Here is a 23,474-nt window from a genome sequence, read left to right as displayed (position 1 = left end):
TTGGATTTCCTAAAATCACATTGGTTTGAGCCACTTCAGACCGTGGAATTAAAATATCTCATGTGGAAAGTGGTCATGCTTTTGGCTTTGGCTTCAGCTAGGCGGGTGTCAGAATTGGCGGCTTTGTCCTGTAAAAGCCCCTATCTGATTTTCCATATGGACAGAGCAGAATTGAGGACGCGTCCCCAATTCCTCCCTAAGGTGGTATCAGCGTTTCATTTGAACCAACCTATTGTGGTGCCTGTGGCTACTCGGGACTTGGAGGCCTCCAAGTTGCTGGATGTAGTCTGGGCCCTGAAAATCTATGTTTCCAGGACGGCTAGAGTCAGAAAGACTGACTCGCTATTTATCCTGCATGCACCCAACAAGCTGGGTGCTCCTGCTTCGTTCTAAGCAGACTATTGCTCGCTGGATCTGCTCCACGATTCAACTTGCACATTCTGCGGCTGGACTGCCGCATCCTAAATCAGTCAAAGCCCATTCCACGAGGAAGGTGGGCTCTTCTTGGGCGGCTGCCCGAGGGGTCTCGGCTTTACAACTTTGCAGAGCTGCTACCTGGTCGGGATCAAACACGTTTGCAAAATTCTACAAGTTTGATACCCTGGCTGAGGAGGACCTTGAGTTTGCTCATTCGGTGCTGCAGAGTCATCCGCACTCTCCCGCCCGTTTGGGAGCTTTGGTATAATCCCCATGGTCCTTACGGAGTTCCCAGCATCCACTAGGACGTCAGAGAAAATAAGAATTTACTCACCGGTAATTCTATTTCTCGTAGTCCGTAGTGGATGCTGGGCGCCCATCCCAAGTGCGGATTGTCTGCAATACTTGTGTATATATAACTAAAGGGTTATTGTTATGAGCCATCTGTTAGTGAGGCTCAGTTGTTGTTCATAGTGTTAACTGGGTATAGTATCACGAGTTGTACGGTGTGATTGGTGTGGCTGGTATGAGTCTTACCCGGGATTCCAAATCCTTTCCTTATTGTGTCAGCTCTTCCGGGCACAGTTTCCCTAACTGAGGTCTGGAGGAGGGGCATAGAGGGAGGAGCCAGTGCACACCAGTAGTCCTAATTCTTTCTTAGAGTGCCCAGTCTCCTGCGGAGCCCGTCTATTCCCCATGGTCCTTACGGAGTTCCCAGCATCCACTACGGACTACGAGAAATAGAATTACCGGTGAGTAAATTCTTATTTTTCATAGTCCATAAGGGATATTGGGCGCCTGCCTCAGTGCATTGACTGTTCTGCAGTTTCTCTTTTCTATGGTTACCCGTTCAGCTGTTGCTGTTACCAGCCGTTGCTGGTTGTTGTATGTTAGTGGTGCGCTGGTGTGTAAATCTCACCACTCATGTTCTTTCTCTCATATATGTCCTTCCTCCTTCGGGCACAGTTTTTCCTATAACTGCCTGTGGGAGGGGGCATAGAGGGGAGGAGCCAGTACATCCAGTGAAGAAATTTGAAGTTCACCGCCTCCTTTGGACCCCGTTTATACCCCATCGTACTAAGTCTCCCCAATATCCCTTATGGACTACGAGAAAAGGATTTACCGGTAGGTAATTAAATCCTATTTTTATTAATGCATGGTGAGGACGCTCATGGTTATACAGTTAATGCTCTATAACCAATACTGTTGCTAACTACACATGACCTACATTGTATACTATTTCTTTTTAATCCACTAGGGGTCACTGGAGTACTCTTAGGATATGGATGGTGTGTTAGCAGGAATAGGCACATTTAAATATTTAAATGTGTAACCCTCCTACCCCTCCATACTCCCCCAGAGACCTCCGTGTATTTTATGTGCCTCGTGATGGCACATACTGGACTCAGGTTCCAGATATTTTAATTTTTTAATTTTTTTCATTTTTAACCACAGCCCTTCCCAGCTTATTAAGAAGCTTGGGTCTGGGTCTGTGTGTACTGCTATGAGCAGAAGAGGCTTGTCGGCACTCAGGCAGAGGAATCCCGTCATAGACCTAAATCCGCTTTAGCTGATTCATCCTCAGGCTGCAGGAGCTGGACGACGTTTGGATGTAGAAGCCCCGTCAGAGCCTCCACTAACTTTTCCAGATGCAGGTACGAAGCGGGCAGGAAGTTCACACTGCCGTCGCTCCGTTTTACATTGTGCAAGGTTTACTGGGGAGCGAGGCGGTCAGCTCCTGCTACCGCCCTGCCATGCTGCTACATTGCTATACGTTACAGTGCTCGCGGTCAGCCACGCCGCCTGCCGCTCCCCTCACTACTCACCCCGCTGGGCGCCCGCCTAACAAGCCGCAGACATCATCACAACTGCCGCAGCTAGCCCTCATGCTCCGGCCGCGGACAGCACAGCTCACTCTGCTGCTGGCCGCTGTCACTCTCTCACAGGCCCGCAACGTCACGGCAGCTCAGGGGGAAGCGGCCGCAGGCAGCTCCACGGCTGCAGCGGCTCGTCTCTCCCTGCTATACCACTCGCTGTCCTCGGATGCGGATATCTCTCTGTGCTGCGGCCCGTCGGCTCCATTCCTGGCATCGCTGAGGGGGGAGATCGAGGTTCTAATAGCCGAGGTGGAGGCTTATAGCCGCAGCGTATAGGGGATAAGTGGCGGGGAGGTATGATCCCTAGCGACGGTATCTAAAGTTTATATGGAGAAATATCTCTAAAACACTGCTTATCTGAATAAGGGAGTGTTTGTATATGGGCAAAAGTACTTCTATAAAAATATTTTTTACATCTGTGCTCTATTATACATAAAAATGTGTACATACATGAAAACTGTGCTTTTATTATACATAGAGATGTGTAAATACATGAAAATTGTGCTTTTATTATACATAGTGTGTGTGTGTGTGTGTGTGTGTGTGTGTGTGTGTGTATAGATATAGTATGTATGTGTATTTATTTATTTATAGGTAGCACATGGCTGCAGGCCATTTTAACACAACTTCCTGGTTCTTCTTCCAGGAATTTAGTGTCGCCTACAACACTTGGCCACTGGAGGTGCAGGGGTGTTGGCAGAATTTCTGTAAAGCACATGGTTCATAGATTTTAGTGTGTGCCAGGGGCAGAGCACTTCTGGCTTATACATGACTGTACTTAAACATGGGGATTGGTCTTTCACAGTATACCGGTCTCTGTGCAAAATGAGCGCCTTGTTGGCAATGCCGGTGCAAGTGTAATCTAATTGATCCACTTTCACAGTGTGTCTTGAAAATACAAGTCCAAATGCGGACATCTACCCTGATCCTCCTTGGCCGATGCTGACAAGTGTGGTGACTAAGTTTTAAAGTTGGCTGCTGCGCGGAAAGTTCGTAATGTGGCTACATCTGATTCTAGGTTATACCGTCTGAGCTGCCTGAGTGAGCTCAGCAGATGTCAAGGACTTTGTAAGGTTACAAAAGTCCAGGTCTAGATCAATTCCTAACAGTAGTGATCGTTGCATGGTTTACCAGTTTTCAGTGGTGTTGCATTCTAAAATCCAAGGCCAGCATTCGGATAGTCAAGTTATTGTTGACCCGGCCATTAATAATCTCATCAGTACGCCGGGTTCTAAATTTTACTAAGACACCTGTGTTTGTGGGTGTGTGGTTTCTTTATTCAGAGTCTCTTAAGCGGTTTTCTATGCCTAGACGTTTCTGTCCAGCAACCCATTCCCAAAGTCTAGGGCAAGTAAATGGGAGAATCCACTAAACAGTGGATTCCCCTGTGTCAAAACTTTTAAAGAAGTTATCCATTCCAGTCCCAGCTGCAAGTACGCTTAAAGACCTGTCAAAAGCGTAAGCTAGAAGCTATGCTAAAGTCACTGTATACAGCAGTAGGGGTGTTGCTTAGACCTGCTTTCGTTGATGTTTGGAAGGCTGTAGTTGCATAGGAAATGCCGCTTAAGTGGGCCTACTGGAGTTTCTACTTCTTGCTGATCACATCTGTGAATCTGCTGAGTATTTAGGTACGGCTTCTATGGAAGCTTCACTATTTGCGGCTTGCCGACATTCTTGGCAGGCAGAGTCAAAATGAAGAATATAAGCATTGCCTTACACTGGCAATATCTTATTTAGTCCTACATTGGAAACGGGTTTCTCAGGCTACTGGGGGAAAAGTCTGTTTACTGCCATTGCCGCACCAGTTCCTAAAAGGAAACGTGCTATACCAGCGTTCAAATCCTTTAGACATCAGTCCTTTTGTGGCCGTGCTACAGGAACAACTATACAGAGTAGACGTAGTACAGAACGTGGCTTTTCAATAAACCACTAACCGTCGTCAGGACACACAGGCCGCTGACAAGCCTGTGGCATGACTGGCTTCCAGCCCATCTCTGATCTTCAGTGGTGGGAGCACGCCTTCAGAGGTTTCACTTGGTGTGTTTCAGACATTCACAGATCGGTGGATCCGCAATTTACTGTTCAAAGGTTACAACATATAGTTGGAGTGGACAACTGGAAAGCAGATTATTTCAGCAGTCAGAATTTTCATCCAGGAGAATGGGCTTTGAAGCCAGAGGTGTTCCATATGTTAGTCAAGCGGTGATGTTCCCACAGGTTGATCTAAGGGCATTTTGCCAAAATCATCAAACACCCCAGTAGGTGTCAAGAACAAGAGATCCAGGGGCAGCGGCTTTGGATGCTCTCACAATAGCGTGGCCGTACAGCCTTGTGTATCTGTTTCCACCATTTCCGCTGCTTCCTCGGTTGTTAAAGCAAATAAAAAGAGAGAATTCTCGACTGTCATACTAGTGGCGTCTCATTGGCCTCGGAGAGCGTAGTTCTCAGATCTACGTGGGCTACTCGCAGAGCATCCATGGCCGCTTCCGCTACGTCCAGACCTACTATAACAGTGTCCATTCCTTTGCCCCGTTTTAGCGCAGCTGCGTTTTGACGGGGTGGCTGACGAAAACGATCTTATGACGAGAGGGCATGTCAGAGTCTGTTATACCAACCATGTTACGTGTTAGGAAGCCAGTTACAGCAGCTCATTATCACAGGATTTGGCGTGCTCATATAGGTTGGTATAAAGCTCGGAGGTTTCCGAAATCTTCTTCCCAGTTATCCGTCTCTTGCTAGTTTTAAAGACGGGGTTAGATGGAGGACTACGTTTAGCAACACTAAAGGTGCAGGTCTCCGCCTTATCAATTTTCTTTCAAAGGCGTCACCCTTTCCTGCAAGGTGTCCTCAGAGTTCACCCTCCATTTATACCACCTACAGCGCCATGGAACTTGAATCTAGTTTCTCTTTCATCCACTAGGGGACACTGGAGTCCTATACAGTAGGAGTGTGAAGCTTGCAACCGGAGGTGTGGCACAATCTAAAAATTAGCATTGTCTGCACAGCCGGCTCCTCCCCCTTCACATCCCTCCTCCCTCAGTTTGAAAAATTATGCTGGGTGTACAGCACGTGGAGCACAGAGCTCCTGACTAAAATCTAAAACAAGTGTGCTGCGTCCACCTAATAAAAGGGAGACCAAGCCTGATAATACTGAGAGACAAAGATCCCTTTTGAAAGGACCTGCATCTCTCACAGGAGATCCTCTTTCAACAAGACTGTGAGTACTGGTTGCTATAAAATAGAAAGAAATGCTACGTCTCCCTAATGAAAAGGAGGACAAAGCCTGATATTATGTGAGAGACAGAGATCCCTTTTAAAGGGATCTGCATCTTTCTACAGGAGACAAATAGCTTTAGGTTTTTTCTTATTTTCCTACAGGGTTTTATTAGAAAGACTCCCTCTGCTCTTACTAACATGACAGGCGCCACTATAGTTAATACCTAAACAGATACCCACAGCGGCGCGCCGGCCAGCAGTCAGTGTGGGGCGGGCCGGTATCCCCTGTCAGCAGGCGCCGCAACGGGACCTGGAAGAGAGTGGTCCCAGCGCACTCCGGCCAGCGGTCGCAGTGTGGGGCGGTCCGGTATCCCCTGTCAGCAGGCGCTGCTACGGGACCTGAGGAGAGCGCCCCCTGCGCGCGCCGAACAGCAGAGACCAGAGCAGTGAGGTAGTGCCGCGCGGCTGAGGAGATCCCCCAGCCGCGTGTGAAGGCGGGGATCGGGAGCGCACAGTAGAGAGTGCGCTCAGTGACAGAATAGGAGGGAGCGTGGCCATTAGCGCCAGGGCTCACTTTTACATAGCAGCACATTATATTACAGCCAGGAAGTGTCCATGATATTTTAGGGGCGGCCATCTTAGTGTTTCCAGACAGGCGCCAGATCTAAGGGGTATGGATGAGCCCTCCCCCTCTTAGATGAGAATTTTTAGTGTGGTGACAGCTCCCTCTGCTGGGGAAACTTAGATATCAGAGGGATTTTTATTTTAGTAAAAGACTCTCCCTCTGCTGGTGAAGTTTATATATGTGCTATGAGGATCTCCTGATAATTGATTATTTATATTTTTAAAGGAATTCTATTGCAAAGATCCTAAAGAAAATACGAGGAAGCGAGTGAATACCAACTTTACCATCGTAACTGACTTACAGTTGGATGTATGAGGTTTGCAAGTCGGCTGGTGTTAAAAATAATTTTTTATTTAAATTTTTTCTCTTTCTTTCTCTTTCTATTCTATTTAAGAGACGGAAAAGTAACCAGCCAGGCAATCCGATACTTTTAGCTTCCGCCATCTGTCAGTCTTTCTCTTCCTAATTTAAAGGGTGAAAGCGCTGCAATATAGTCTCGTACGGGCTTTAGTCAACATGTCTAAATCAACCAAGACCTCCAAGACCTATTACGTTTGCAGGTGTGCGATTCCTGCTTAGACAAGGACGCTCCACCTGGGAGCAGTGCTCCGTCTAAGTCATGAAAAAAAAAAAAAAAAAAAGAGAAACCTTGCAGATAGAATCTCCAAGGAGATGGCAGAATCACGCAAGCAGCAATCAAAATGGGCTGCTGGAAATAGGTGGATCCAGTGTACCTTTAATCCCATCACCCGTTACGGTCTTTCTGTTCCCATTATAAAGGGGGAAAGCACGGTGGAGCGCTCTATGGGGTGCGGCTTCAAAAGTCAAAAGCGCTTACCAAGAACACTAGAACTTATTATGTATACAAACTGTAATAAGATGAGCGTTAGTTTGGGTGACCCCCGGGTATGCGTTCCCTGTTTAGTTAAGGGCGCTCAACCCGGGAGCAAGGCTCCGCCAAGATCATGGGAGCAAGCCCTGACTAATATTTCAAAGGAAATGTCAGAATCCCGCAGCAGTCAGTAAGGGCTGAGGGATTCTCCAAGACCATGGAGGAATTTCTAATTTAAATTAATCCCTCCTGCGCAAGCATTAAGCAAGGTGAGAAAGGCGGTTAATAGAATCCTTCCCATCTTACACGATGGAGGAAGAGTGTCTTATTATAGATGAAAAGGCGAGATAATTAAGTCTGCCTTAGATCAGGAGTTTTATGGTGATCCTATGCTTCAAGAAGTAAGGAGTTAAGGAACCAGAGAGTTTTCCATTTATTCGTATCAGGAGAAGACAATGTCTATGCCTCAAACTCTCCAGACTGATAAACGTTTAAACACACAGCGGGGCGCTTAGGAAGCGGGGAGAAGACATTGTCCCCTATGCCTAGCGTGAACATTTTAAAGGATATGTCATGTCGCGAAGGTAGACACTGCATTAAAATAAATTTTTGTAGCAGCACATTGTCGCATGGGCTGGGCGTAAGAAAATAGCCTGGAGGAAAATTTTCAGCGGAGCATATTCGAGAATCGGCGACTTGTATGTGCCAGGCTCCAAAGGACGCTAGTAAAATAGCGTCCCACATCTCGGTTTCGCCCATTTCGGATAGAGGAATTTTATGGCTCAGAGAAGGGTGAGTGGACTCCTTTCCCAAGAATAGAGACTATTACATTTGGAGGTTAGATGTTATTGGTCCTCAGTTAGACGAGTGGATTTCGCAGACAACTACAGTGAAATCTACCTTTCTACCTACTTCTTACTCGAGAGGTAGAGGTCGTTCACAGTTGACACAGAAGGCAGGACAAACCTGCTGACAAACCCGTGGCATGACAGTCTCCCTGCTCACCTGGGGCCCCCCTTGGTGGGCGCAGAGTTGGAAGGTTTTCGGGACGCTTGGGCCAAAACCTCACCAGACGTTTAGGTCAAGGATACAGTTTCAAAAACGTCCACACAGTCCGTTTCTTTACAGCTTGAGGTCCTAGGTGCCCGTTGCGAGCAGGAGCATTACAGACGGCAAATTCAAAGACTCCTGCATACAAGGGGTTATGTCACCAGTCCCGGATTCTTAAAGAGGAACGGGATTTTATTCAAATCTTTTGGTAGTGCAAAATACCTTCATATCCTGATTTGGACCCCCCGCCATGCTTACTTAAGGTTGCACGGGTGAAGGATCACTACCAATTCAGGGCCCTGAATCTTTACAAAGATCATACCAATAATGGTGACAGGATTGAGACAGTTAAGGGTCACGATCATACCTTATCTAGACTATATACTGATCAAGGCCTCATCTCCGGAACAGCTGATAAAGGATGCTCAAACATCTCATCAATTTTTCATTCAATATGGGTGGATTGTGAACTTCCAAACAATCCAACCTCATGCCAACTGGACACGGTACAATTGAGAGTATTCCTACCAGAGAACAAGATCCAGGACCCACAGAGGTTAGTGGCTCAGGTACTAAAGACACAGACTGTTTCTCTACACCTCTGTAGGCAACTTCTAGGGAAGATAGTGGCGTCGTTTGAAGCTATCCAATACGACAGACTTCATTCCCGACCATTCCAGATGAACCGCATTGCTCAGAAGAGCAGGTTCGCACTGGCTTCTACATCGAAGAATCCGACTGCCACTACGCATACGAACCTCCTTGATTTGGTGGTCGTTGCACAAGAATCTCGCAGCAGGCAAAGAGATTCAGCATTTGGGATTGGAGGATCCTGACAACGGATGCCAGTCTCAGAGGTTGGGGTGCCGTCCTGGAGGAACAAATTCCTCAAGGTTTGCAGATTCAGGATGGACTAAATCCAGTCAGCTATTGCAGGTTTGGAACCAGGAGAGTTCATGGTATCCATGGACATAAAGGTTGGAGGTTACAGGAGAGCAGCCTACCCATAAACATTCTCGAACTGAGAGCAGTTTACAATGCGCTTTTCATAGCCGATGACCTAGTCATGGGTCAAGACTAAAACATACAGCCGGACAATGTCACGACGATGGCTTACATAAACCGTCAAGGAGGAACAAACAGCAGGATGGCGTTAAGGGTAGCCACAAAGATCTTGTTGTGGGCAGAAAGGCGAAACATCATCCTCTCGGCAGTGTTCATTCCAGGTGTGGAGAACTGGGAAGCAGATTATCTCAGTCGCCAGGACATGCAGACGGGAAAGTGGTGCCTACTTCCACAGATTTTCGACATGGTGGTGAGGAGATGGGGTCTACCTCAAGTGGACCTAATGGCGTCTCGGCACAACCATCAGCTGCCCAGATATGTGTCCAGGACAAGAGATCCAGCAGCAGAAGGAGTGAACGCATTAACACTTCCTTGGTGTTACAGAAGGGTTTACATATTTATACCTTTCCCACTCATGCCGAGAGTTTTAAAAAGAGGTAAAACAAGAATGAGTGTGGGCGATTCTAATAGCACCAGATTGGCTCCGCTGGAGTTGGTACTCAGACTTGCGGGAGTTTCTAGCGGAAGATCCTTGGCGGTTACCTCTGAGAGAGGACCTGCTATCTTAGGGACCGTTCCTATACTGACCAAGCTGCGCTTAACGGCGTGGCTATTGAAACCCGGAAATTAAGAAACCGAGGGATTCTGAGAACGGCTATTCCTACGAGGTTTGCTGTTAGGAAGCCTGTTACAGCCATGCACTACTACAGAATTTGGAAGAAGTACATGGACTGGTGTCAGGAAGGTGGATGGAATTCGACGAACTTCCACTTACCGAAATTCTACTTTTTCTTCAAGCTGGTCTAGGTGGAGGACTAAGACTAGGTTCCTTTGAAGGTTCAGGTTTCAGCTCTCTCCATACGTTTTCAACAGCGGTTAGCATCCTTACAGGAGGTTCAAACCTTTTTACAGGGGGTTCTGAGGATACAAGCTCCTTTCCATCCTCCCACTACGCCGTGGGACTTAAATTTGGTGTTGGAATTTTTTCTGATCACCAACTTTTGAGCCGTTGGAAAGAACAGACCTGAAATATTTCTTTTGGAAGGTCCAGTTATTACTTGCCTGGGCTTCGGCCAGGAGAGTTTCTGAGTTTGTAGCCTTATCATGTTAGACTCCGTTTTTAATTTTCCATGAGGATAGGGCAGAACCCCGTACAAGAGCAGATTTCCTTCCTAAGGTCGTTTCGGTTTTCATGTAAACCAGCTGATTGTAGTCCCATCTTTTCAGGGATTCGCAGATGGGGGAGTGTCTTTGGATGTTGTCCGAGCTTTACGAATATGCGTACAAGTTACGTTGTCCTTCAGAAGGTCAGACCATGTGTTTGTTCTCTGATGGTCCACAGAAGGTTGGGCCAGCATCTAAGCAGTCTTTGTCTAGATGGATTAGACTTGCTATTCGACAAGCTTATATTTCCTGTGGTAACCAGGTTCCGGTTCCGACTAGTGCTCATACCACCAGATCAGTGGGTGCCTCATGGGCGGCTGCCAGAGGTGCTTCCACTACTCAATTTTGCAGAGCGGCGACGTGGTCCTCAGCCCACGCGTTTCGCGAAATTTTACAAGTTTGGTGCTCTTGCGTCCGGAGACTCTAAGTTCGGACGTTTAGTTTTGCAGACCACCGACGGCACTCCCTCCCTGGGGGATAACTTTGGGACGTCCCCTACTGTATAGGACTCCAGTGTCCCCTAGTGGATGAAAGAGAAAAGAGGATTTTGGTACTTACCGATAAATCCATTTCTCTGAATCCTCTAGGGGACACTGGACGCCCGCCTCGGTGCTGTCAGCCTGCTGTGTTCAAAGTTCTTGTTCAAACAGTTCGTGCAAACAGCGTTAGTTATTCGATTTAAGAGTTCTTGGATGCTGTTTGATATGTTGTACGGTTCGGTTCCTCGCCATGTGCTATAGTATCATGTCCTATTCTCTCAGTCAAATTTTTCAAACTGAGGGAGGAGGGATGTGAAGGGGGAGGAGCCGGCCGTGCAGACAATGCTAATTTTTAGATTGTGCCACACCTCCGGTTGCAAGCTTCACACCCCTACTGTATAGGACTCCAGTGTCCCCTAGAGGATTCAGAGAAATGGATTTATCGGTAAGTACCAAAATCCTCTTTTTACATTTTTATTTGCAGTCTTCAAATTTTGAACCCTTACAACAAGTGGATGTTAAGTTATAACTTGGAAAACCGTTTTCTTCTAGCCTTAGCTTCAGGAAGGCGTGTTTCACTATTGGGTGCCTTGTCATGCAAGCCACCGTATCTGGTATTTAATGATGACAGAGCGGAACTTCGGACAAATTTGTTTTTTTCTACCTAAGGTAGTAACTGCTTTTCACATCAATCAACCATTCGTAGTTCCTGTTTTTCAGAAAATTCAGAAACTCCAGCTACTTTGGATGTGGTACGCGCACTTCACGTTTATGAAGCCCGAACATCAGCAGTATGTAAAACAGATACATTCATTGTTCTCTTTGATGCAGTCAAAATAGGTTAGCCAGCTTCCAAGCAGACCGTGGCCAGATGGATTAAGCGGACCATACGTCAGGCTTACTTTTCATTCTAGTCTACAGCCGCCTGCATCCATTTCAGCCCATTCCACACGTTCTGTGGGACCGTCATGGGCAGCAGGTCGTGGAGCTTCTACGGCGCAGCTTTGTGAAGCAACTACATGGTCATCAGTGCACACATTTGTGCGCTTTTACAAGTTTGATACGTTTGCGGCATCAGCATCTAGCTTTGGCCATCTAGTGTTACAGGTGCCAAACAGCTCTCCCGCTCAAGTGGGAAACTTTGGTACGTCCCAAGAGTACCCCAGTGGACCCTAGTGGATGAAAAAGAAAATAGGATTTTGGTACTTACCAGATAAATCCTTTTCTTTGAATCCACAAGGGGGCACTGGATGCCCACCCATAGCACTTTCACCTGGCTTGTGATAAGTTCAGTATATGTTATGGTAACACATTCTCACCGATTTTATTAAAACGTTAAGGTGATTGTTATCTATTGTCGTGTCAACTGTTTAGTTGTCCGTTATGTGTCAACTTTATGGTTGTCCGTTATACTATAATGTTATATGTAATTCTCCATTGTTCATCCTCTTTCACTCCTATTCGGCTTAGTAAAAAACACTGAGGTCTCTGGGGGAGTATGGAGGGGTAGGAGGGTTACACATTTAAATATTTAAATATGCCTATCCCTGCTAACGCCCATCCATATCCTAAGAGTACTCCAGTGCACCCTGTGGATTCAAAGAAAAGGATTTATCTGGTAAGTACCAAAATCTTATATTTGCTTGTATGGTGCAGATTATATAAATGGGAAATGTATACTTAATATAATACAATGAGCCTAATCCCAGCACAGGTGCGGAAACATCGCACGGTGGCGATGCTTTCGCACTCGGCGAGTAGCTCCCTGCCTGCGCAGCCTAGCTGTGCTGGCAGCAGGCGGCTACCCAACATGTTTTGGGTCGCAGTGGCGTCATGCAGCCTCTGCGGCCCTCCACAGCACCGGTCTGCACACGCCTATGTTGTCTGGACTGCGTGTCCCCCCAACGGCATTGTAATGCCGTTTGCACCCCCCCCCCCCCCGTCCCACCCCTCGACTGCCTCTGCCTGTCAATCTGGCAGAGGTGATCGCACCATTGAGATGCTTTTGCATTTCACTGGGTGCGCACGCTGCGCGAGCGCAATCCAGAAGGGGCTTCAGACTGCGATTGCTGCCCTGGCAGCTATCTGGTCTGAATTAGGCCCTGAGAGTGTAATATACAGAATCTAGGAATGTATGGTGTATATCAAGAAACCTAGGATGTAATACACAAAGATTTGGGGAACATATAATTTATAAAATATAGTTTTGTATATTCATCAAATATTCTACTTTCTCCTCATTGTATACACATAATCAGCAACTCTAATGCAATGAGCTTCTAAAATAATTATAAAGCCTGTAACCGTGACAGAGTAAATAACATTTACTGATATAAAAGGTTGACTCAATACAGGAGACAATCTTTAGATTTGCAGATATGATTAGAGAACCCTAAAGCTCAGTACCCACGGGCCGATGCAGGAGAGATGTGTGCTGAGCGAATCGCTCAGCACACATCTCTCCTGCCGCTCAGCACAGCGCGATCTGTGCTGAGCGTGCGGGGGGAGACGGGGGAAGGGGGGCGCTCATTTTCACCCAGCGGGTGAAGTGAGCGACCCGCTAGATTGGCCTGCATGCAGGCCAATCTAGCAGCAGCGATAGCGATGTGCGGAGCCGCGCATCGCTATCGCTGAGGGGGCTACACACGGAGCGATCATGCGGATATTGCTCCGTGAGTACCCCCCTTTACACCACTCCTCCATACACCTGGAATGACAGTAACTTGAATCTAATAAAAATACTATTGCATTCAATGAAATAATTAACAACCTAAGATTGGATATTTTTGTAACAGTCTTTAGAATAACTAAGCATCTTGGTAGTCTAATAAGTACTTAAAAAAAAAAAAAAAAACCCCCGTAAGTCTTATAGGTTATAATACGATGCAATTCTGGTACCTGTTTTTAAGAAATAAATTAATAAAGTAATTTAGTGCACCCAACCATATCCAGTTCCCCTTTTCCACTATTTGATTCAGTCTGCATTTTGAACTGGAGGGTAGCAACTAATTCGATTGGCCACATACAGGAATACATGTACAAGTGTCTATTGAAAGACTTAGAACTGTATATTATTTTCAGTGATATTTCTTGGTGAGGGAACTCTACATATGAAATCTTTTTTACGTTATCCACTCTAGGCGGGAGGAACCCAGCATTGAAAGTGTTTCCAGATCCCCTGTTGAGAAACTTGAAAATGAGACTACTTTTCAAATTAGTAACCCATCTGCCTTCAGCAAACTTGCAGGATCTAGTCCTCTTCGTTCATGCCCGAGTGGATGGACTTCCAGGTAAAACCTATTTTTCATGTTCATATAAGCAAGTCTTTAGCTTTGCTGTGTGTTTGTTTTTTATTGCTTTTTTCTCTAACATCTATATGGGATACTGGGGTCATTCATTAATACGATGGGGTATAGAGGGTCTCCACAGGAGGCAGGGCACAAAGTCTTCAGCAGGGTGTGCTGGCTCCTCCCCTCTATGCCCCCACCCACCAGGCAGTTTAGAAATATGTGCCCTCAGAGGATGCACACTCTGGCGCTCCAGAGTTTTCTTCAGTTTCTTGTAAACTTTTATTATTTTGGGTATGCTGTCTGGACAACAACATACCTGCATCGAGGGAGCCCAATGGAGGGGGGCGGTTACTGGCCTTTTAAGGTGCAAATCCTATCACCGCTGCAGGACCACTGTCCTGAGGGGGTGTTTGTTATCACTGGGCATTGCGCTCAGTGAGCTCACCGGCAGCACGCCCCAAGCCTGTGGGACATGTCTGAAGATGCGTCGAGTGGTGAGTACACACCGGGCCCGCCGGTGAGGTGCGTAAAAATGGCAGGTGGCGGTGGAGGACTTCCCGGAGTGGGTCCCCCGGCCTCCCCGCTTCACTGGCATGTAGGTGGTAGCCACTGGACCACCAGGGGGACTTTCACACAGTAAAAAGCTGGAAATAGCCAGTATAATCATATACAGAAGCTCCTGCCGCCATTAGGGGGCGGAGCTTAACTCGGAGATCAGAAGCTCTGCTGGCGCCTCCCTGTTTCTTCTCATTCAGCAAGGATGCCGAGCTCCTCCACAGGCACTACAGACAAGCTGAGTACAGGGTGTTGAGCGGTTAAGCAGCGTTGGCCGCATATAAACAGCGCTGATAACTGCTCTTTATATAATTTAGAGCTCTCATAAACAAACACAGCAGCCAGCATTCACACTGGGGGTGCTAGGTTTTCTTGGTGTGCTGGTCTCCATTCATCTGGGTTCCCATACACATACCACTGAGGTGTTACAGTGCCTGCATAAAGTGTGTTTGTGTGGGTGTACACTTTTTGCAACATGGTCAAAAAGCTTACTTGCATGGTTTGCAGTCCAAAATTCTCCCCCATGTCTACCTCACAGGTCACATGTGAGCAATGCATGTCCCCTCCGCTTAGTGGGATTTCCAATGCATGTCCCCTCCGCTTAGTGGGATTTCTGCAGGGGAGTCGCAAGAACCACCATGGGTTAATATTATAAAATCCATGATAGACAAAATGTCCTCACAGTGTGGATAAATTTACCCCTTCCCCGGGACAAACACGTAAGCGTGGTTTGTCAGCCATTACCTCAGATTCTGAGGAAGTAGTGCTGGAAGAAGGGGAGGGGGAACCTGACTCGCTTGCGGAGTCCCAGTCCTTGTCACGGCATGGAGCCCTTAATTACGGCTATAAGAGAGGTATTGGAAATACCATCAGCAGACCCTGTGGTAGAGGACCCCTGTTTTATGTTACAGAAAAGTGCCAAAATATATTTTTCTGAGTCAAAGGCTTTAGAGCACACATTTAAGATAGCCTGGCAAAACCCTGAGAAATTTCAGGTGTCAAAACAGTTCATATCTGCTTTCCCCATTGAACCGTCAGGGAGGAAGGTGTGGTAGAGCCCCCCGGGAGTGGATGACTCAGTCGCACGCCTGTCAAAGAAGGTGGTGCTCCCTGTCCCAGGTACATCGACGCTAAAAGATATAGGGGATAGAAAAATAGAGGCTACGCTTAAGTCTATGTACACAGCGAGCAGGGCATCTCAGTGCCCAGTCCAAGCTACTTGCTAGATGTCTTAGGCTATATATACCTGGGCAACGCAGGTTCAGGAGGGCTTTTTAGGTGACATGTCTGTCGCGAGCGGGCGTATTGCTCAAACAAATCCAGGATACCTCTCGGGTCCTGTGCGAAGCGCAGAAAGAGCTAGGAGCTATTAATGCAAGAAATACTACCATAGCGGTGTCATCCCGTAGGGCACTATGGCTGCGTCAGTGGATCGCGGACGCAGATTCAAAGCGCAGCGTGGAATCTCTTCCCTTCTCTGGTGAAAGGTTGTTTGGAAGTGAGTTGGATGACTGGATTTCCAAGGCTATGGCAGGGAAATCCACTTTCCTTCCATCTGGAACCCCACATGTTAGGCGTTCTTTTCCAGGACCGTCGCAGCAGTCCTTTCGGTCTGTCAGGTTTCGGTCAAGAGCGAGGTAGCCTCCAATGCAGTTAGAGGCACCAGAGGAAAGCTTAAGTCAGCAACTACAGGATCTCGGGAGCAGCTGCTTCCAAGATCTCAGCATGACTGTGTTCCCCCACCCCGAGAGATACTCGAGGTGGGAGTGCGTTTACTTCACTTCAGCCAAGTGTGGGAAGACTCTTGCCAAGATTCCAGGGTCAGGGATCTTATTTTTCACGATTACAGGCTGGAGTTCGACACAGCTCCTCCCCAACGATTTTTCCAATCGGGCTTACCAGCCTCGGAAGACTCTCAGATTGTCCTACAACAGGGCCATAAAGAAATTGGTCCAGTTCCAAGTGATTGCTCCAGTACCAATCCAACAACAGGGTCAGGGTTATTATTCCAACCTGTTTGTGGTAAGACCCAACCTTAATTTAAAATCACTAAACCCTTACCTAAGGGTTTTCAAGTTCAAGATGGAAACCCAAAAAGCAGTGATCCTCGGTTTAGAAAAAAAAGTTTCTGGCGTCCTTGGATGTAAAGGACGCGTATCTCCACATACCAGTTTGTCTGCCTCATCAGGCATACCTAAGATTCGCTTTACAAGACTACCACTATCCGTTCCGGGTGTTGCCATTCGGACTATCCACGGCTCCGCGGGTATTCACAAAGGTGATGGCGGAGATGATACTCCTACTCAGGACTCAGGGAGTCAATGTGGTTCCTTATCTGGACAACCCCCTGATAAAGGTGAGATCAGAGGAGCTTTTAGTGCTCTGAGTCAACCGCACTATTCAGAATCCATCCGTGATGCGAAAGCACCTGAATTTACAGAAGTCTCATTTGTTACAGTCTCAACGACTCCAGCTTCTGGGAATGATCCTGGATACAGTGGAACCAAAGGTGTTCCTCCCGAAGGAAAAGGTGACAACACTCCAGGACTTGGTCAAAGATGTTCTGCGACCAACTCTAATTTCGGTCTTTGCATCCGCTTGCTGGCCAAGATGGTGGCCTCGTACGAGGTGATACAATACAGAAGGTTTCATGCCAGGACCTTTCAGCTGGATGTATTGAACAAGTGGTCAGGATCACTCCTACATATGCATCGAATCATACGTCTGTCACCACAAGCGAGGATCACACTCCTGTGGTGGTTGCATTCTCCAAACCTTCTAGCCGGCCGGAGCTTTGGGATTCAGGATTGCATACTCCTCACCACAGACGCAAGTCTGAAGGGATGGGGAGCAGTGACCCAAGAAGTCCAGTTCCAGGGCCGGTGGACTTCGCTAGAAGCCTGACTTCCTATCAACATTCTGGAGTTGCGGGCTGTGTACAATGCTCTGCTTCAGGCCTATTCTCTACTTCGGAACCAGGCCATCCAGGTCCAGTCGGACAACGCAATGACGGTGGCATACATCAATCGTCAAGGTGGAACAAAAAGCAGAGCTTGCATGAGAGAAGTATCCAAGATACTCTCCTGGACGGAAAAACACGCAAGGACTGTTTCAGCCATCTTCATTCCGGGAGTGGAGAACTGGGAAGCGGACTTCCTCAGTCGTCATGACCTGCATCCCGGGGAATGGGGACTCAATGAACAAGTGTTCAATCAGATTGTGGCTCTGTGGGGTCGTCCATAGATCGACCTAATGGCGTCTCGGATCAACAAGAAGCTCAGCCGATATTGCTCGAGAACCAGGGACCCTCAGGCAGTGGCAGTGGATGCACTGACAACCAGGTGGTCCTAATGACTGGTGTATCTGTTCCCTCCAATTCCATTAATCCCAAGGCTGTCAAAGAGCAGAGGCGATCCTGGTGGCCCCAGATTGGCCTTGAAGGACGTGGTTCGCGGATCTTCTGGACATGTTGGTCGAGGATCCTTGGCCTCTACCTCTAAGAGAGGATCTACTTCAACAAGGACAGTTTGTCTACCCGGACTTACGGCGTCTTCGTTTGACGGCTTGGTGGTTGAGCAGCAGATCCTAGCTCAAAAGGGCCTGGACAATGAAGTAATATCCACTGTGCTCCAGGCGCGGAAACCGGTGACATCGTCACATTACTATCCTATCTGGAGGAGATATATATCCTGGTGTGAGGAGAGACTTCCACCTGCAGACTTTAAACTAGGACGCTTCCTGTGTTTTCTGCAGACTGGCGTGGATTTGGGCCTGCGTCTGGGATCTCTTAAAGTTCAGATTTTGACCTTTATCACTATTCTTCCAGAAGAAATTGGCAGTTCTACCTGAAGTGCAGTCCTTTCTCCAAAGGGTTCTACATATACAACTTCCCTTTGTGCCTCCGACAGCACCATGGGAGCTGGATGTTGTGTTGAAGTTCCTACAGTCATCATGGTTCAAACCTCTGACGTCAGTGGAAGACCAGTACCTTACGTGGAAGACTGTGTAATGTTGCTGGCCCTGGCACCTGCCAGGCGTGTTTCAGAATTGGGGGCCTTGTCGTGTAAGAGTCTTTAGTTGATTTTCCATGAGGATAGAGCAGAGCTCAGAACGCGGCAACAGTTCCTGCCGAAGGTGGTCTCGGCATTCCACCTTAATCAAGCTATCTAGTTCAGGGTACCCTGACATCCCAGAATCGCTGAATGCTGTTAGAGCCTTGAAGACCTACATCAAAAGAACTGTTCAGGCTAGGAAGACTGATTGCCTCTGTGCTTTTACGATGAGCAAAAGGGTTACCCTGCATCAAAGCAGTCTAATGCTCGTTGAATTAGGATGACCATTCAACAAGCGTATGTGTCGGCAGCGTTACCGCTGCTTAAGTCTCTGAAAGCCCACTCTACAAAAGCGATGGAATCTTCCTGGGCAGCTGCCAGAGGAGTCTCGACCTTACAACTGTGCCGAGCGGCTACCTGGTCGGGGAAGAATACGTTTGTAAAGTTCTACAAGTTTGATACCCTGGCCAAAGAGGATACCCAGTTTGAGCAGACGGTGTTGCCGAAGTCTCCGCACGTTCCCGCCCGTTCTGGAAGCTTTGGGACATCCCCATCGTATTAAGGAATGACCCCAGTATCCCATATGGATGTTAGAGAAAATAGTATTTTAATTACCTAACTGTAAATCCTTTTCTCGTAGTCCATATGGGATACTGGGCGACCGTCTCGGTGCAGAGTTTTCTGCAGGTTCTTGTTCAAGTTATCCTGTTCAGTATTACTGTTTGGTAGACTAGTTGCCACATGTTATGGCCAATGTGTTAAAAATGTATTTCCAGTTGTTTTGGTTTGTGTTATGGTGTGCTGGTATGAATCTCACCACATATTGCACATATGTTCCTTCTCTCAAGTATGTCCATCCTCCTACGGGCACAGTTTTACCTTACCTGGCTTGTGGGTGGGGGCATAGAGGGGAGGAGCCAGCACACCCTGCTGAAGACTTTGTGCCTTGCCTCCTGTGGAGACCCTCTATACCCCATTGTATTAAGGAATGACCCCAGTATCCCATATGGACTACGAGAAAAGGTTTTACCGGTAGGTAATTAAAATCCTAGTTTTGTTTTTTCCTATTAAGGAATGCTTCTGTGAGTCTTTCGAACGGTTCATCTCCCTTAACAACTGACGATGTTCCTGATTTATCCGTTGATCCATTTGCAAATGGTACTGATATTCAGATTGGAAATCTGGATTATAGGAGGTCTAGAAAGGAGCTTCAACAAACATTATGGGAAATATTTACCAGACATGGGAAGGTACATATTTTATTTCTCGAATGTTTTACTTTCATCATAGGGTCTGTGTTGTAAATGTCTCACACAGAGAACATGTATTAAGAGTTTGAAAATCTGAGGGGGGGTGGGGGCTTTAGTGCCTCCAGAAAAGGGCAAAGGCTCTTGGTGACAAGCATCTTTGCTGATTTGGTGAATATTTTCTGCCATAATAGGCTGTAATGTGCGCAGCCAATGGATTCCTCATGAGGTTGTACAATATAATACAGCGAGTGTTTGAAATATTAATTTTTTTCTGGGTTCCATAGGGATCCACAGGGATAACATTGGGGTTATAGGTGGTAGGATTAGGGCACCATACAGTTGAGTCTTGCAGATATCCCAGGATGCTCCTGTTCCTCTCACTATAACCCCCGCCCCCATGCTCGGGCAAGTACGTTTTTTGTATGGTGCGCCAGTACCAAAGAGTTTTCTACTTTTTTATTTTATTTTTTTTCTATTTTTACACTGAGCCTGTTAGCGCTGGATGTGCAGCTGCTGTAGCTTAGCAAACAACCCTGGACTGCACCCTGGAGTACAGGGAGACGGGATAGGCGGGTTCTCGCTTGCATGAACCAGCGTCTTTCATGCAGTCCTACCTCTGTTCTTGGGAGACAGACCAGAGGTGCTGATGTTAGCCTGGGAACCCACTAGACCACCAGGGCTAATGTGCTGGAGCAGAGTTTCCTCACTTGAGGCCAGGGAACATGTGGTTGTTTTTCAGTATAGCTGCGGTCAGCTCTCTCCTTGCTTCCCCCTCCCCAAGCTCAGGGTGCCATTCCATTGCGATCTTCCTGCCTCTGATCTGCTCCTCCCTCCACTCAGAGACCCACGGCAGCCATTTTCTTTAAGCAGCAACATGTCTCTGGGAATGCTGGTTCCAGTCTCCCTGTATACCTCTACTAGGATCCAGGTTATACAGTGCCATATCCTACAAGCTACTGCAGTTTGTGTGGTCTATTTAGTGCCCATTGCAGTCATTTTATCTTGTATTGTGCATTGTCGGTGACTTGTGATAGTTCTGTCTTATATTTTTCTACAGTCTGCTTTATACCTGTCCCTTTTTTTTCTTTTCTTTTTTTCTTAAGTAACAGGTGTTTAGGGGTTTAACCTACTCCACTGCTACCAGTGTTTGAAGATTGTCATGGTACTGTAATTGTTGCACACTGCCTAGTGCCATATTTTGTGTTATACTATTCTTGCAGCTATGTCTAGCAAAGACAATGGTCACAAGGAGTCTGCTGCTCCTATGCTGGTCTCGTGCAAGTCCTGTTTGGCGGGAATCGCCCCTCAGGACGTTGTACAGGATGGTTTGTGTGCATCTTGCTATATTTCACCTAACCAGCCAGCCCCTCCAGCTCCTGTGCAGGAATCCTCCTGAACTTCTTTTTCACAGATACTAGCACAGATAGCTGACCGCCTAGCAATGCCCGCTAGTGGCTCCCCCTGTAGGATTCCCCCAGTAGGTGCACCCTGCTGTACCAGTCACAGCTATGCCACTTCCCTGGGTGGATGTGCTTTCCACCGCAGTACAGAGTCTAGCTACTACCTCTACTGCATTTCAACAGATGTTACAGCGTGACAGCCACTAGGCGTGCTGTGCCACCCTCAGTCTACACAGCTTTCAGATTCTGAGGTGTCATCTGGAGAGGTAGAGGAAGCAGACTCACTGAGTCCCCCTCAGGGGAGGAGGAACATCAGTCTACCTTAGATATGTCTGCTTGAAAGGGCAGTCAAATCTATTCTTCAAATAGAAAAGGAGGAAGCCCGCTCCTCCACCAAAAAAGTGCCCACTGTTGAAGCGCCAGAAGGTAGTTAAGGCTGAATTTCCTCGCTCTGAGCAACCTGCTGAACTCCTCTGTGAAGGGCGATAGGTTTGCCCAGATCCATGATTCGGACTATGCTTCAGGCCAGAAAACTGAAAGGTGACTTCCAAATTTTATCACCACGTTTAGAGGTTGTATCTCCTGGCGTGAATGTCTAGGCCTTCTGGCTGAAGTTTTTTCGGCTGTCGCGCATCTAATCTTTTCTTCAAGACTGCCTGAACAAGGGCCTTCATCTTTCTTCTCTGAAAGGTACGTTTTCGGCTTTATCCTTTTTCAGAAGAAATTAGCCACCTTTGCAGTAAAGTTGAGCATGGCTACATCTGTTATTCATATAGAGGTTGAGTATCCCATATTCAAACAATATAGGAACCAGCGCTGGCTGTAAAAAATTTAGACAATCTGGACGGTTTGTTGTAAAATTAAATATTAGACAATTTTAGTTATCAATACACATTCAAAAGAGTATATATAAAAGGGTATACGTTTGGACTAAAAACTTTTAGTAAAATAGACAATGCCAGCAAATTGATAAAATAAATAATGCCATCAGATTGGAATATTTGATTCTCAGCCACTCCACTATATTGGCTCCTAAAAGTAAATTCTCATTAGGCTAGGACCTCCTCCAAAGGATCACAGTCAGCATATAAGCAATGGATATTACCAGAAATTGGTTATGGTCATCCCTTGAGGTGCTGTCAGCCTTAAGAATTGTCCATTTGTGGTCAGAAGGGAATCCAGATGAAAAGTGCTTAGCTGCTTATCCAGATGGTGGAGCACAATGTCCAATTGATGCCAGAGATTGATGACAGGAGTCCGTGATAGTTTGTTGTGGTATCGGCTCACAGATTCAGGCTCTACGCGTTTCGCTGGTTAAGACATCCAGCTTTATCAGGAGCATATCCAAAATGCTTGGGACCAGAAGTATTTTGGATATTGGATTATTCCGTATTTTGGAATAATTGCATACCATAATGTGATCATGGTGACAGGACCCAAGTATAAGCACAGAATGCATTTGTTTCATATACACCTTATACACAGCCTGAAGGTCATTTTAGCCAATATTTTTAATAACTTTGTGCATTAAACAAAGTTTGTGTACATAAACACAATTCATTTATGCTTCAAATGCACCTTATACACACAGCCTGAAGGTCATTAAATACAATTTCTCTGACGTCCTAGTGGATGCTGGGAACTCCATAAGGACCATGGGGAATAGCGGCTCCGCAGGAGACTGGGCACAAAAGTAAAGCTTTAGGACTACCTGGTGTGCACTGGCTCCTCCCCCTATGACCCTCCTCCAAGCCTCAGTTAGATTTTTGTGCCCGGCCGAGAAGGGTGCACACTAGGGGCTCTCCTGAGCTTCTTAGTGAAAGTTTAGTTTTAGGTTTTTTATTTTCAGTGAGACCTGCTGGCAACAGGCTCACTGCATCGAGGGACTAAGGGGAGAAGAAGCGAACCTGCCTGCTTGCAGCCAGCTTGGGCTTCTTAGGCTACTGGACACCATTAGCTCCAGAGGGACCGAACACCGGCCCAGCCTCAGAGCTCGGTCCCGGAGCCGCGCCGCCGGCCCCCTTACAGAGCCAGAAGCAAGAAGAGGTCCGGAAAAATCGGCGGCAGAAGACATCCGTCTTCAACAAGGTAGCGCACAGCACTGCAGCTGTGCGCCATTGTTACTCAGGCACACTTCACACTTCGGTCACTGAGGGTGCAGGGCGCTAGGGGGGGGCGCCCTGAGCAGCAATGTAAACACCT

The 23,474-nt window shown here is 47.1% G+C and overlaps 1 protein-coding gene across 6 annotated transcripts in view; it reads left to right on the top strand.

Moving 5' to 3' along the window:
* MARF1 (meiosis regulator and mRNA stability factor 1) overlaps positions 1-23,474 on the top strand; it is a 153,547-nt gene that overhangs the window by 46,741 nt on the left and 83,332 nt on the right. For all 6 annotated transcript variants that reach the window (XM_063934366.1, XM_063934365.1, XM_063934362.1 and 3 more), the window contains 2 exons: positions 13,866-14,015; positions 19,695-19,872. In XM_063934366.1, coding sequence (XP_063790436.1) covers positions 13,866-14,015; positions 19,695-19,872 — 328 coding nt within the window. The remainder of the gene's footprint in view (positions 1-13,865; positions 14,016-19,694; positions 19,873-23,474) is intronic.

The sequence above is a fragment of the Pseudophryne corroboree genome, chromosome 7, assembly GCF_028390025.1.
Source record: "Pseudophryne corroboree isolate aPseCor3 chromosome 7, aPseCor3.hap2, whole genome shotgun sequence".
Taxonomy (NCBI): domain Eukaryota; kingdom Metazoa; phylum Chordata; class Amphibia; order Anura; family Myobatrachidae; genus Pseudophryne; species Pseudophryne corroboree.
This window is presented reverse-complemented; position numbering and strand designations above follow the sequence as displayed.